The sequence below is a fragment of the Salvelinus sp. IW2-2015 genome, linkage group LG33 (genome assembly GCF_002910315.2).
Source record: "Salvelinus sp. IW2-2015 linkage group LG33, ASM291031v2, whole genome shotgun sequence".
Classification (NCBI taxonomy): Eukaryota; Metazoa; Chordata; class Actinopteri; order Salmoniformes; family Salmonidae; genus Salvelinus; species Salvelinus sp. IW2-2015.
The window spans coordinates 6,349,957-6,362,887 of NC_036872.1; the positions used below are offsets into that span (position 1 = coordinate 6,349,957).

Here is a 12,931-nt window from a genome sequence, read left to right on the forward strand (position 1 = left end):
GGCCATGAGAAGGGCCCACTGTGGATTCATGCCCCATCGTCATGTTACTGCACTCTAAGCAGATTCACAGATGCCTTGTTGGTGGCAGCCAGCGGTGGGATACAGCAATAGAGTGCTCGGACTGCTAGCTCCCCCTCTCTCTATTTCTCTCTCTCTCAGCCACTTGTGCAAGTGGGGGAACATCAGAGAGATCAGCCTGGCTTAGCTTATTGGAAGCAGATGGCAGACCAAAGACAGGAAGGCCACAGTTTCATGAAGCGTGGTCTGAACATGCCCTGTCTCTTATACACATCTAGATGTGTATAAGAGACAGTGCCAGTACCATGTAGAGAGAGGGGATATGCCTAGAGATAGGTGGTGTGTGTGTGTGTGTGTGTGTGTGTGTGTGTGCTGTCTCTTATACACATCTAGATGTGTATAAGAGACAGGTGTGTGTGTGTGTGTCTGTGCATCTGCGTGTGCATGTGTGGCAATCTATTGGACCCCGAATTCAGAATCCTTTTTGGTTATAATTTGTGAATCCCACTGCAATGGGGTTGAGGCGACGTTTAAAAAATGAATAAATGCATCAATGACTCCTCAGTGATTTGGCTGCTTTGAAGCCCCCTGGTCCTGGTATTCTGGAACACTATAATCAGGAATCAAAGGCTGGCAGTTAGAATCCGTTTGGTAATATCGCTCTCCAAAGTGTGCAATTACAGCTGTCTGGGATCACCATACTGGAGGATGAGTTAAACGAAAAGCAGAATACGAAATGGACAGAGTGTGTTTTCATGTGTGTGTCCTCTGCGAATTCATTTTCATCCCATTCAAACTGGGAAGGGGACATGGATGTGGTGCTTTTGGTGGAGTGGTCATGGAGTCCAAAGAGAAACAGGAGTGTTTCAGAGACAAGTCTCAGCCACTATACAAGAGGACTGTGCTGTCCATAAAGAAGGAGCACTCATGGCCCAAATCATGTCAATGTCAGACTGTATCAGACTGTTAGCAGAAGCAGCATCTTCAGTCAGGAGGACAGTGTGACCATTCACATTGAATCACTCATAATGAGCCAGCCACTATAAAGGCACAATGCCAGCACAGTGAAGATGGATAAAGAGGACACTTATACCCCAATCTCTACTGTCCTCCCCTCCTAGCCCCCAGTGTTTAAAAAAAACTATGCAGGGGACACCAAGAACATGTATTTGACCAGTAGGAGAATGACTGGACTTACTGTAGCCCCCCCTAGCTACATAAGGGCTGGTCATGAGTGATTGGTTCTGGCTGAAATGAGTGAGTCTACTCCCTGTCGTCTTGACCCTCCCCCCCCCCCCCTCCGTCCCCTCTGTGGCCCACCAATCTTCAGTTATCGTCTTTTGTCTCTGTGTCGCTTATCGCTTGGTGCCACAACAGGAAAGAGGCCCGGAGGCCTGGTGGGGGCCCTGAGTAACAATGACCAGCCGTTTGACCTCTACGCTGTGACCTTGAGTTTCCACACTCACTCCCTGCCTCCCTCCCTCCCTGTCCACAGCCACCATGGGAGGGGCATGGCAGGAAACACCAGCTATAAAAATAGATATTCAATATTCAAAGTTTTCCACAAATAGATTCAAAGAATAAGGCATCATTTCATCTTAATGACTGGCGTGAAGTGTTTTTGGGCTGTGTAGTGAAAAAGCATGCGCTTGGCAGCGTGGCCTCAGAAGTGGCCTGCCACTGCACTACTACTCCATACCACAGGGACAAAATATTGGCACATTTCAAAAGGTCTATTTTAAAAGGCCTTTTGTTGTTGTGAGTACCTCAGACTTCCGCTTGTATGGACCTCAGAATGTTTGTGATGATCAAAACGCTAGTTGTAGTTCCTAGTCAGGAGTTCTGCTTTTCTGGACTGGCTGTCTGTCTGTCTGTCTGATGTGGAACAAAATGCTGAGCTAAGGACTGTAATCAGCATGCGCACACTGCCATTTTGTCTTGTGCTTCTCCCAAAAGAGGAATCTAAAAGCAAGCTAGACTTTTATTGTTGTCTTGTGTCTGTCCCCTCACAGTCCCTGCCATTCCATAAGACGTTGTTTAATCTTTTTTTTTTAAAGGTAATTTTGCAGTTTGCTTGAGCAATTGAAGGGAGCTCCACGCGATCATGGCTCTGTACAATACCGTGCGCTGCCGTGAACTCATGGCGAGGAGAGGTTTCAGCTTATCTTTAGCATGCAGGCCTCATTATGGTTCCACCAGCAGGTTGCCTTGGCCGTGGGGGTGGGTGACATCTCTCAGATTTGTAACTCCTGCTAGGGGTGATTACCTGCCAATTAACTTGTGTGAAAACGACTTGACATTTTCAAGCCCCAATGGAGGTGAAGCTGCCGTTAGTTCCCTTCTCAACCCTTGTGACAAATGTCATGAAGCCTTACTCCCATCATGACTTTAACTACCCCTTGAACATTTGACTACTTGAAACCTGATGAACAAATCATAGAGATTTGTCTACGTGTGACATAATGCGGCAGGTAGCCTAGCGGTTATAGTGTTGGGCCAGTAACTGAAAGGCTGCTAGTTCAAATCCTTTGAGCTGACTAGGTGAAACACCTGCCAATGTGCCCTTGAACACGGCACTTACTTGCTCTGGATGAGAGTGTCTGCTAAATGACTAAAATGTCTGATGCATAGGAGTGTGTGTGTTATTTTCTGTCTGTACGGGTTGAAACAAGGCTGCTCATAAAGCATTATGAACTTCAAGAAAGCTGTGCCTTTCATTTCTCTGAGAGGAGAAGAAAAAGACAGGGAGTCTAAGAGAGAAAGAAAAAAAGCTGTGAATGAAATCCTTTATCCCGAGGATCAAATGTCTATTGGCACCACTGGGTCTCTGACCACCCGGGTCATGTGCATGTGGTCTCTGGAGGCAAGTGTTCACGGTCGTCCCTGTGAGAGAGGGAGACTGAATGAACAACCTGGCGCTTTGCGCGCACACACACACAGCTATTCCATGCCTATTCTTCTCCACTCTCATAGCCAGCCCCGCCAACCAAGCACTATATTTAGCTCCGCCACAATCTATTTTTAGACCACTACCGGTTTTTGAGGCATTTATTGGGAAAAAGAATGACAAAAATAGAGAGGGAGGGAGAAGGGAGAGGAGTGGGGCCTCCCAGTTTGGACATCTGAAACATACACATTTTAACGTGGTACTGCTTGAACTCCGCAGCTGTTTATAATCGCAGGGAAGTGCGAGGAAAACACAGACTGGAGTGGGGGGAAAAAAGAGAGAAAAAAACATACGCAAATGCTCTTGGGACAGGGGGTTTAGGGAGGGCTGACTGGAAGAGTACAAAGAAATGCCTCAGTTGGTGGAATTCATGACGTGAAACCCTGGGAAGATGTTTCACAAGCATGTAATATGTGGCAGATAAAGATGAAATGGCATCCCGGTCTTTGTTTTGACCTATCCCTATGCCGCTAGGTTGCCAATGTCAGAAGGTTCATTGACTTAGGCAGTCTAAGCAGCTTCCGCCCTTTAATCCTCAACTCAGGTTGAAAAACAAGCAGCGTGGCTGATCTATCCACAGCCTCTTGCTGACACACCCTCTGTCTGTCTGTCTGTCTGTCCTGTCTGTCTGTCTGTCTGTCTGTCTGTCTGTCTGTCTCTCTGTCTGTCTGTCTGTCTCTCTGTCTGTCTGTCTGTCTGTCTGTCTGTCTGTCTGTCTGTCTGTCTGCTTGTTCTGTCTGTCTGTCACAGCACCTCAAACACAAGCCCAACATCAACCTGGACAGCTGTAAGGCAGCGTATCATAACTTCCTTATTTCTCCTGGACGTTGATATGTGTAGAAATGGGGGAGGTAAATTAGTGCGGGCATTTAAACTGGAGGAGTTTACAGCAACCGGAGGAGTTGACAGCAGGGCTCTTTGTTAGGCAGAAGAAGCAGTCATTGAGCAGCAATCCACAGAGAAAACTCCTTAAGGCTAATGTTCTCTCTGCTGTTTAGAATCCAAATAAGTACATAGAATAGCACACATGCTCGCAAATATTTTCACAAGAAATAAGGCAAGAGCATACAGGCACTTTGAAAGGGATATCACATGCTCGGAGTCTGTTGACGTGCAAGAACACGATGGAGAAAAAAATGCTTTAATTAAGTCGTAAGGAAAAGTTTGGAGGCAAATTAGACTGAACGCAGATAATTAGTCTCCCTGGTATTTATAAATGTGGGGGAAAAAAATCACGTTTCTTTGCCAAATGAAATGTTGTGCGAGGCATATAATAAATGTGTGTGGATGTTGGTACATTTCTCTTTTTCTCTCTCACGCTCATGCCCTCCCGCCTCCATTCTCTCCTGCTCTCTTCTCTCCTCCCTCCCTCCGACGGACTGACGCTGGGCTGCAGTCACACCTGTGCTTCTCCTCACACGTCTCGGCACACGGGCGAAACATACGCCGGCGAAACATCGTGAGTGAGCTTTACTGAATCTCATTAGCCAAGCAGGTAGTCATTAACAGAATGACCTTTGGAAATAATTACCAGCCTGCCTCCCTCCCTCCTCTCACCATCCCTCTGCTCCCCCTCTCATTCAGAAGTTCCCGCTAGGTGAGGAGAGAGAGAGTGAGAGAGAGATAAAGGAGAGGGGAGAGGGAGGGAGGGTGGTCAGGCAGGCCCCCGCTGCTGCTCTTTAAGATTAAAGGGTGAAGTGAACTCTCAGATTAGGTTAATCTGGGGTGGAATGGGATTGGCCACTTGCCCTCCTCCTCTCCTGGCTGGGGGCTGTGCCACGTGCCTATGTGGCGCCCCATGTGAGTCCGTGGCCACTGCTTCGGAGCGTGGGGCACTAAACTAGGCTGAGGTTATGAACATCATCACGGCCACACCTCCTACCATCCCCTATCAAGCCAACCCCCACCCTCCCCTCTAGGCTGGTATACCCTCCAGCGCCATCTGAAACGTGTGCTCTTTGTTTCACAGAGGAAAAACAAACACGTTGTGGGATGGGGATTTGGCACAGGCTGCACAGAGAGTGTGTCGTTGGACTGGGGCTGTTCGATTGCACTGAGCGCCAGCCACATTTGGCTTGGCTCTGTTACCCACTAGAAGTGAAAGGTCTTTCATGTGCACTGGCAATTAAGAATCCCCATATCCATGTCATAAATCTCCAATGAGAACTCAGAGAAGAGTCTTGGTGAGGAGGTATAAAAAGGAAAGGATAGATCCATTCTCCTGTCATTTCCCAACACGGCTTCCCATTTCTCCACTAATGCTGCTCACATGTCCAGGAAACCGCCCTGGCAGCTGGAGAGTATAGGAAATCTATCTGTGTGTTGGAGCTTTTCATCTGGAGCCAGCGGCAAACTGCACTATAGACCTGCCAAGAGGAGACTCAGAGGGCTGTTCGGACAACAACACAACCAGATAGCCTAGCTGTGTGTACACTACGCATGTTTTTTTTTAACATTGATTAAATTAATTAATTCAAAAAATTTAATATTAATGTCTTTCACTTTAATTATGTGGACCTTCCCAACTTTTGTCTAGCATCTGATGCAGTCATGTAGGACTATTTAAATGAGAATCTAAAGAGAGTTTAAAAATACTAGAGTCCACCTAAATCCTTCAATGGAGGCAACTAGAAAATACTCAGAAACAGATGGGCCTATCATGTTCCAATTGAACATCCATGTTCCATTGGATTGGATCATTAATCTCTTGTTGCCCTGACTGCTGTGCTCCAATCACAGTAATTGGCAAGGAGCTGGTTTCCTTTGGTTAGACTTTGGTGGCCATCTTGATTCAATTTTCCACAATGCTTGTTCATGATATTACAATTTGGAAGCGTTTTTCTCTCCCTCCAATTGATGGTGTCAAAATGGTTAAAAACACAGAATGTTGCTGAGAACAACATTGGTATCTTGGTCTCTTTGGTTGTAAATATATTTGTGGTAGTGTCATCCTCAGCTGAGACAGTTTCCCCTAAGTGAGTCATCTAGCCATTCACAACCCCCTTCTCTATCTCCCTCTTCTCTTTCTGTCCTCTTCTCTCTCCCTCTTCTGTCTATTTCAATCTTCTCCCTCGTGGATTAGCATCAGGCACATGGACAGATAGAGATACTTGAGTAGAGCACATGTCCCTTTGCCCTTCCAGTCTCAAAATTGCCCTTTTCGGTGGTGGTATAATTTCCCCCCAATTTTGGGGGGAGGTTGTAAATAATCTCCGCCTTTGTGGGATCAAGGGATCAAGTGAGTCAGCCTTTACCTCGATCTTCAGTAAGGCACTTGTGCATCATAGACATCAAATGACTTAAATTAAAGTTAGGAATGTGTACCGGGGAACGTATCATTCTCCGCAACCTGACTTCGGGCGAGTAAACTCCCTCTGCTGGAATCAGAGTTTTCACAAGCAATTTGATCAAATAGGTGGCCCGCTGAGGCAAATTGGTTATTAAAAGCACCACAGATGTCCATCTTATCTGTTATGGAACCAGAGGCTGTCATAACCTGCTGGGTTAATGAGGGGTTGGAGTTTTGTTTGAAGAGATTTGACTCTCTTCCAGTAGTCATCTGGATTCCCACCATTCTCAGATACACAGTTCAAGAAGTATAGCAATTTTGCTTTTCTAACCAGGGATAGACATCTATTTCTCAAGCACCTGAAGGACTACCAGTCAGACGTAGAATCTGTCAGCCTTAGCCCAAGCTACATTTCTCTCTGAAGATAATCGGATAGTTCTTGCGTGAACCAGGGATTAGCTCTATCCTTTACCCCTAGTTTGCTTCTCTGCAATAGAGTTGAGCAAAAAAGTTAAACAATTTAGGGCCTGATCCAAGTCAGTGATATCTGACACAACCCCCTTTCACACAATCCCAGATCAGACTAGAATTGTATCTCATTGAAATTCCTATACTTTCTTTTTGTAATAATGCGAGGGTGAGATTTCGGTAGCTTTGCATCTCTTATGCAGGCAATTGGGACAATGGTCACTGAACTCATGAGCAAAAATTCCATTGGCTGTTTACTTACAGGAGTATTTGTCAAAATATATCTAATATTGTAGAATTTTCAGGGTGTTCAAAGTTGGGCCGGGTTGGTTCAGTTATCAACTGAGCTAGATTTAGCTCAATGCAGATATCTTTCAGCCTATCAGAAGCTGGGATCAACCAATCCAGATTAAGATCACCCAAAAGTAATAGTTCAGATTTAGCATAGTTAGATAGCAAGTCAGACAATTGGCTAAGGGCACATGTTGAGGCAGAGGGAGGGCGATAAATTCCCACTGGTATAAGTTGGGTATTATTATAATTTATTATATATATTTTTTTTTATAGAGGGTAGATGAGCTTTAATATTGCAGATAGATTGTGGCTTCTATACATTTAATTGTCTGAATCATAATGGCTGGTGAAATGGCAGACGAGGTCCAGCATTTTACATTTTTTATAGTAATGGTAGGCTACAGTTGTAGGATCGTAATTTGAGCCTGTTTGCTACAGCAGGAAAAATATCCTGCTACAAAAGGAAATGTTAATTCTTATATGGATTATAATTCATGGACATTTTCGTAGGGGTTAATACATTTTTCGTAAAGGGAAAATCAAGTCTGAAATTTCTAAGTGGAAATTACCAACTTCAGAAGCTTCTTTAAACCTCAAAATACACTACATGTTCTCCTGCAACAGGGTGATCAAATTAATATCTTACATCTGTACAGTATTTCTTACAATCTTTTATTTTGACTGGAATTGTGTTGGTCATTGTTCATATGTCCAGCATTTATTCCAGTTCAAAGTAATTTTGCAAAATACTTTACTGAACAGATTGTGCTGCTTTCCCCTCTTCTTGTAATAATTGCTCAATGAGTCTGTGACCGTGATTGTGGGAATTTTGTTTTGGGGGGGTGGTGCCCTTTTTTTGGTTTAGGCACATGCACCCCAAAAGGTCTGTGCACGGCCCTGATTAGCTCGATAGCAGCTACTGAACAAAGAGTAAAGTTACGGCCAGATGAATGAAGAATAGAAAGTAGAAAAAAACAGAGAGTGAGAGATAGGGCCCTGGAGTCCCTTTTAAACATACTGTAGCTGGAGAGGCTGTGCAACCCTCTCAGTGCCACTCTCTCAACAACGCTAATTATCAACCAAAGACACAATAATTACATAGAGCTTTATTGCTAATGTAGCAGGCCTCTCTGCCAGCCGCCCACACGCTGTGCTGAACACCCTTACCTCTGCCTCTCCTCCTACTACACCTCCAGGCACAGCAGCCAATCGCAAAACACTGAGATGCTRCGTTTGTGTGTGTGTGTGTGTTTGTGTGTGTTTGTGTGTGCATGTATATGTTCATATCTAAGGAGTTATAGCGATACAGTATAGTCTTCCCTTGCTACTGTTCACATATATCAACTATGTCACTTGGTAGTCTATTCCTTGCTCTCTGGTCTTTGGCCTACCGCCTCCAGCTCCCAATGGCCCTCCCTGTCCTCCTGTCCTGGACCTCCTACCCATATTGCCATCACAACAGGAAGTCTGCTTTGTCCCCCTCTCACACCCGCATCCCCCACCTGTGACGTAACCTAGCAGCGATACACGAGGCTCGGCAGGAGAGATCCAACCCCCTCTCCTCACTCCTCCCTCCTTCTCTCCAGCTCCCACGGTAAACGTGCTTGTGGCTGCGATGTGGCCAATCCCGTTAGCACGCCACGGCTAAGGCCTCTTCCAATCGATTTCTCCCACTGCGAGTCGGAACCGCGTCTGCCCCAGGATCACAGAAGCCAGCACCGCAGCGCTCCCCGCTACGCTCTTTAACGCGCTCCTCAAGCACGGCTGTTTACGCATTAGCCTTTCCCCACTCCGCATTAGCCTTCCTCCACTCGGCTAATGGAGAGCTGCAAAGGCCCTGCAGGTCTGTTCACAGGCGCTTGTTGAAACATGTGACGGCTCTCTTCATTGTCTCTGCGGGACTGGCTGATTGGCTATGTAGGCTATGCTATGGATAAGATCGTCTGCTAAATGAGTCAATGTAAATGAAATAACACTGAGAGAAAGCTTGTTATCTTTCTCTGTGTAGTGGGGTGTGTTTTCTATGCAGCTGCATGGCAGGGGAATTCTCCAGGGTATTTCACAGGGATACAAAGAGACTTTGGGGATACTACATAGAGTATACATCAGTGGAGGCTGCTGAGGGGAGGACGGCTCATAATAATGGCCGGAAAGGAGCAAATGGAATGGCATCAAAGACCTGGAAACCATGGAAACCATGTGTTTGATGTATTTGATACCATTCCACTGATTCTGCTCCAGTCTTTACCACGAGCCTGTCCTCCCCAATTAAGGTGCCACCAACCTCCTGTGCTATATATAAATACTATATTATAAATGTCATTACAATAGATTCCACTATTTTGAAATACACAATTTCACTGTAATTAATACATTGTAATGCATATGACCAATGCATGTGACCACCACAATCTAATGCATCTGGTAGGGTTGCATTTGCAAAGTAAGAGCAGTTTTGAAGTGGTAGGCAGAGCACATCTAAGGCTATCAACATCATATACTTGCCTCCTTAAATGCATTCTATGCTAATGTATACAGTCTGTGTTTTAATCGTTAATGCTACTTATACTTTGATAAGCTACTCTAAACAGGGTATAGGTTTTAGTTTACCACTTGAAATTGGACGTCTATGGTCTGGCCTGTACGCAGCATCAACAATGGAGCATGCATTATATACTATGTGTTATTTTATTGCTTTTGAGTGTTCAGGAAACTTCACAAAAATGTTTACTTGACGTGATGGCATATTTGTTTTGTTATTGTGTATGACCCTCTTCTCCTATTTTTATGTTACTCTAATAGCTGGTGATCCTATGTTTGCTTCTGTGTTGTCAAGGGCCCCTCTCACATGTTGTTTTGTCAAGGGCACCTTTGTGTGTGTGTGTATGTGTGGGTGTGTGTGTGTTCAGGTGGTTTTGTAGGTTTAAGAGGGCATCTATGTGTAACATTAAGTCACTGTGTGTGTGTGTGTGTGTGTGTGTGTGTGTGTGTGTGTGTGTGTGTGTGTGTGTGTGTGTGTGTGTGTGTGTGTGTGTGTGTGTGTGTGTGTGTGTGTGTGTGTATGCGTGTGTGCATATGTGTTTGTATGTGGGCCACCAGGGTCAGGCAGATCAGCATGGTGACCGTTGTGTAACCAGGGTCACGTTGGTCACGTTGGAGCATGTTGGCCTGTCCCTGTGGGCTGGTGCGCGGCTCACCTGACACAGCCATTTAACGTCCTACTGAGCCAGGCTTACATCACCCATGTCCACGCCACGGCGACCTAGGATAACATGTCCCCTGGAGCACGAGTCACAACAATGCCAAGGGGACACTAACTATGGGCTAAATCTCACAGGGGCAATAGGGCCTTACCGATGCCAGGGGCTATAGGGGCCTTACCGATGTCAGGGGCTATAGGTGCCTTACCGATGACAGGGGCTATAGGGGCCTGTCTCTATGAGAAAGAGCCCAAGGGATAGTTGTCTGTACACTTTGGATGGATGCCTTACGCTTTTGTAGTCTAGATATGACCCCAATGGTCATTGAGTATCAATGTGTGTATGTATGTGTGTGAGTGAACATGTGTGTGTGTATGTGTGAGTGAACATGTGTAGTGTGTACGGTGTCCGGGGACTCACCTCCACGATATCAGAGTTGGTCCTGCTCTCGTGGGGCTCGTTGTACTCCGTGTACTTGAGCAGCACCTTGTCCATGTCGGTGCTGGCATACTGGAACAGCTTGTTGGTACTGTTGAAGATGATGAGGGCGATCTCACAGTCACACAGCACGCTCAGCTCATACGCCTTCTTCATCAGGCCAAACTTCCTCTTCGTAAATGTCACCTAGGGAGAGAAAGAGAGAGGGAGAAAGAAGAGAGGAGGAGAGAGAGTGAGAGAGGTTTCAGGGTGAACGGCTGAGGGTGAATTTAGGGGGAGGCAGGTTTTCAGCACTGGAATGTGTGTTGTGTTTTCCTTGTTGGGGGTTTGAATGGGGGGATTTCAGTTCTTGTACAGTACACCTGACCAGACCAGACCCCACTGTGTCAACACCAAACTGGATTTTCCCACATGTGATCCTACATTTGATTATTAACACATTTCATAAATACATCTAATTATTTTGTATTATAGAATAAAACACCATCCTCGACCTCTTTGTTTTCCTTCATAATGTGTGAAGAAAGGAGAAATCTGGCGCAATCAGAGCTTTTCCACTCATAAATCATGAAACTGAAGCTGCATGAGAGAATTTCTCAACAGTCAGGGCTGTTCTCCACTGCGACCTCCCACTGAGAGGTTACTGCAACAGTCCATCTACTCTGGCAAGGGGAAGAAAAAAAAGAAGCCGAATAGAATTTTAAGGAACCGAGAGTGATCTGTCTTATAGAGATAATGAGCCAGATCAGTTTATCATCTGTGGGCGACATCAAAGCATACTGCACTTTATTATAGAACATCTGAGTCTTTATATCGACCCTTCATACGATTGGAGCGTATCAACCGCTCGCTCACAAACACACACACGCACACTAACTCCATTGTGCGCTTGCGAGAGTACCGCTAAGACTTCTAATAGTCTTAGAGATGCAACTTTGTATTGGTAAAAATAGCCCAGGGGTTTGCTCGCTGAGTTTTGTTTTATATAGCGCCTGAAGCACCAGGTAGATATAAATGTTGCTCCAAAGAAACCATGCAGGCAGTCTTCACATATAGGAACCTTTGTGTGTGTGTGTGTGTGTGTGTGTGTGCGTGCATGCGTGCATGTTTGAGGCCCAGTACCTCAGCACATCATCTTGAAACACACACACACACATAAAAAGGTACCTTTAGGTTTCCAAATAGAACCATGCAAGTTGTTTTATTCATGTGTCTGTTACCTGGCCCTCCATGATGGGATAACACTGCTCAAATCAAATGAAATATTCAAAATGAAGTATTAGTCATACGCCGAATACAACAGGTGAAGGCTTTACCGTGAAATGCTTAATTACGAGCCCTTTCCAAACAATGCAGAGTTAAAAGGTAAGAAAAGGGGGGAAAACATGAATGATTCATGGGGCCCTAGCCTGGTAGGGTTCCTAAATGTTTAGAAAATTATTTGATTATCATTTAAAAAATGTTAGACAAAAAGAAATCTGGGATGAAAATTAAAACGAATAACCATAATCAGATCAGGCATTTTTCTGCGTGATAGCTTGCTGCCTACAGTGGACTCACTCGGCTCAGTCAGAGCAGTAATTATTAACATGACGATGATGAGCTACCAGCTACGGCTAGCTAATTAGCTATTATTTAGATATTATTATAACTGTATTCCCCAATCTTTGCGTGACATTTGTCAGCTAGCTAGAGTAAAATTAAAACCTAAAATGTAGCCTACCTACCCATACTGTAGATGCCACTACTACTACTACTGCTGTAGACAAAGATCCCAGCGTGTGTCTACTACATGAAGTTCAAACAGCGGACCTTGGAGGGGAGGCAATTGTTTTGTAGCAGTAGCAGCATAACTAGACCATTTTTAAATTGTAAAGTTCGGCACATGATGACTTAGACACACTTAAATACGTATTCTCTTTGATATGTATATTATTAACACGTTTTTTCTTTCAGTAGTAGATTTTTAGTACGGTAACCTTTTGTAGGAGCAAACATTAAACCTAAAATCCCCTTTGTTTACTCACTTCCTAGTGCCAAGAGAGCCCCAGGTAGGCAGAATGTCAGCGGAAAGCTGTCCGACAGACTCTGATGCAGAGGAGAGCAGGGAGGAGGAAGAGGAGTTAAGGAGTAGCAGCAGTGCCAGTGGAGGAGTGACAGAAGAGATTGAACAAGCAAGTAATAACGGAAAGGAATAGTATGGACAGTTTCGAAGTGAGGAAGATTAGGTTTTACATGATCCAGCACTGTGGCCAGAGAAGGCCATCTTCCTGCTCA

General features: G+C 45.1%; 1 protein-coding gene across 7 annotated transcripts in view; it reads right to left on the bottom strand.

Moving 5' to 3' along the window:
* mef2cb (myocyte enhancer factor 2cb) overlaps positions 1-12,931 on the bottom strand; it is a 106,263-nt gene that overhangs the window by 30,714 nt on the left and 62,618 nt on the right. For all 7 annotated transcript variants that reach the window (XM_023978490.2, XM_023978489.2, XM_023978488.2 and 4 more), the window contains exon 3: positions 10,637-10,840. In XM_023978490.2, coding sequence (XP_023834258.1) covers positions 10,637-10,840 — 204 coding nt within the window. The remainder of the gene's footprint in view (positions 1-10,636; positions 10,841-12,931) is intronic.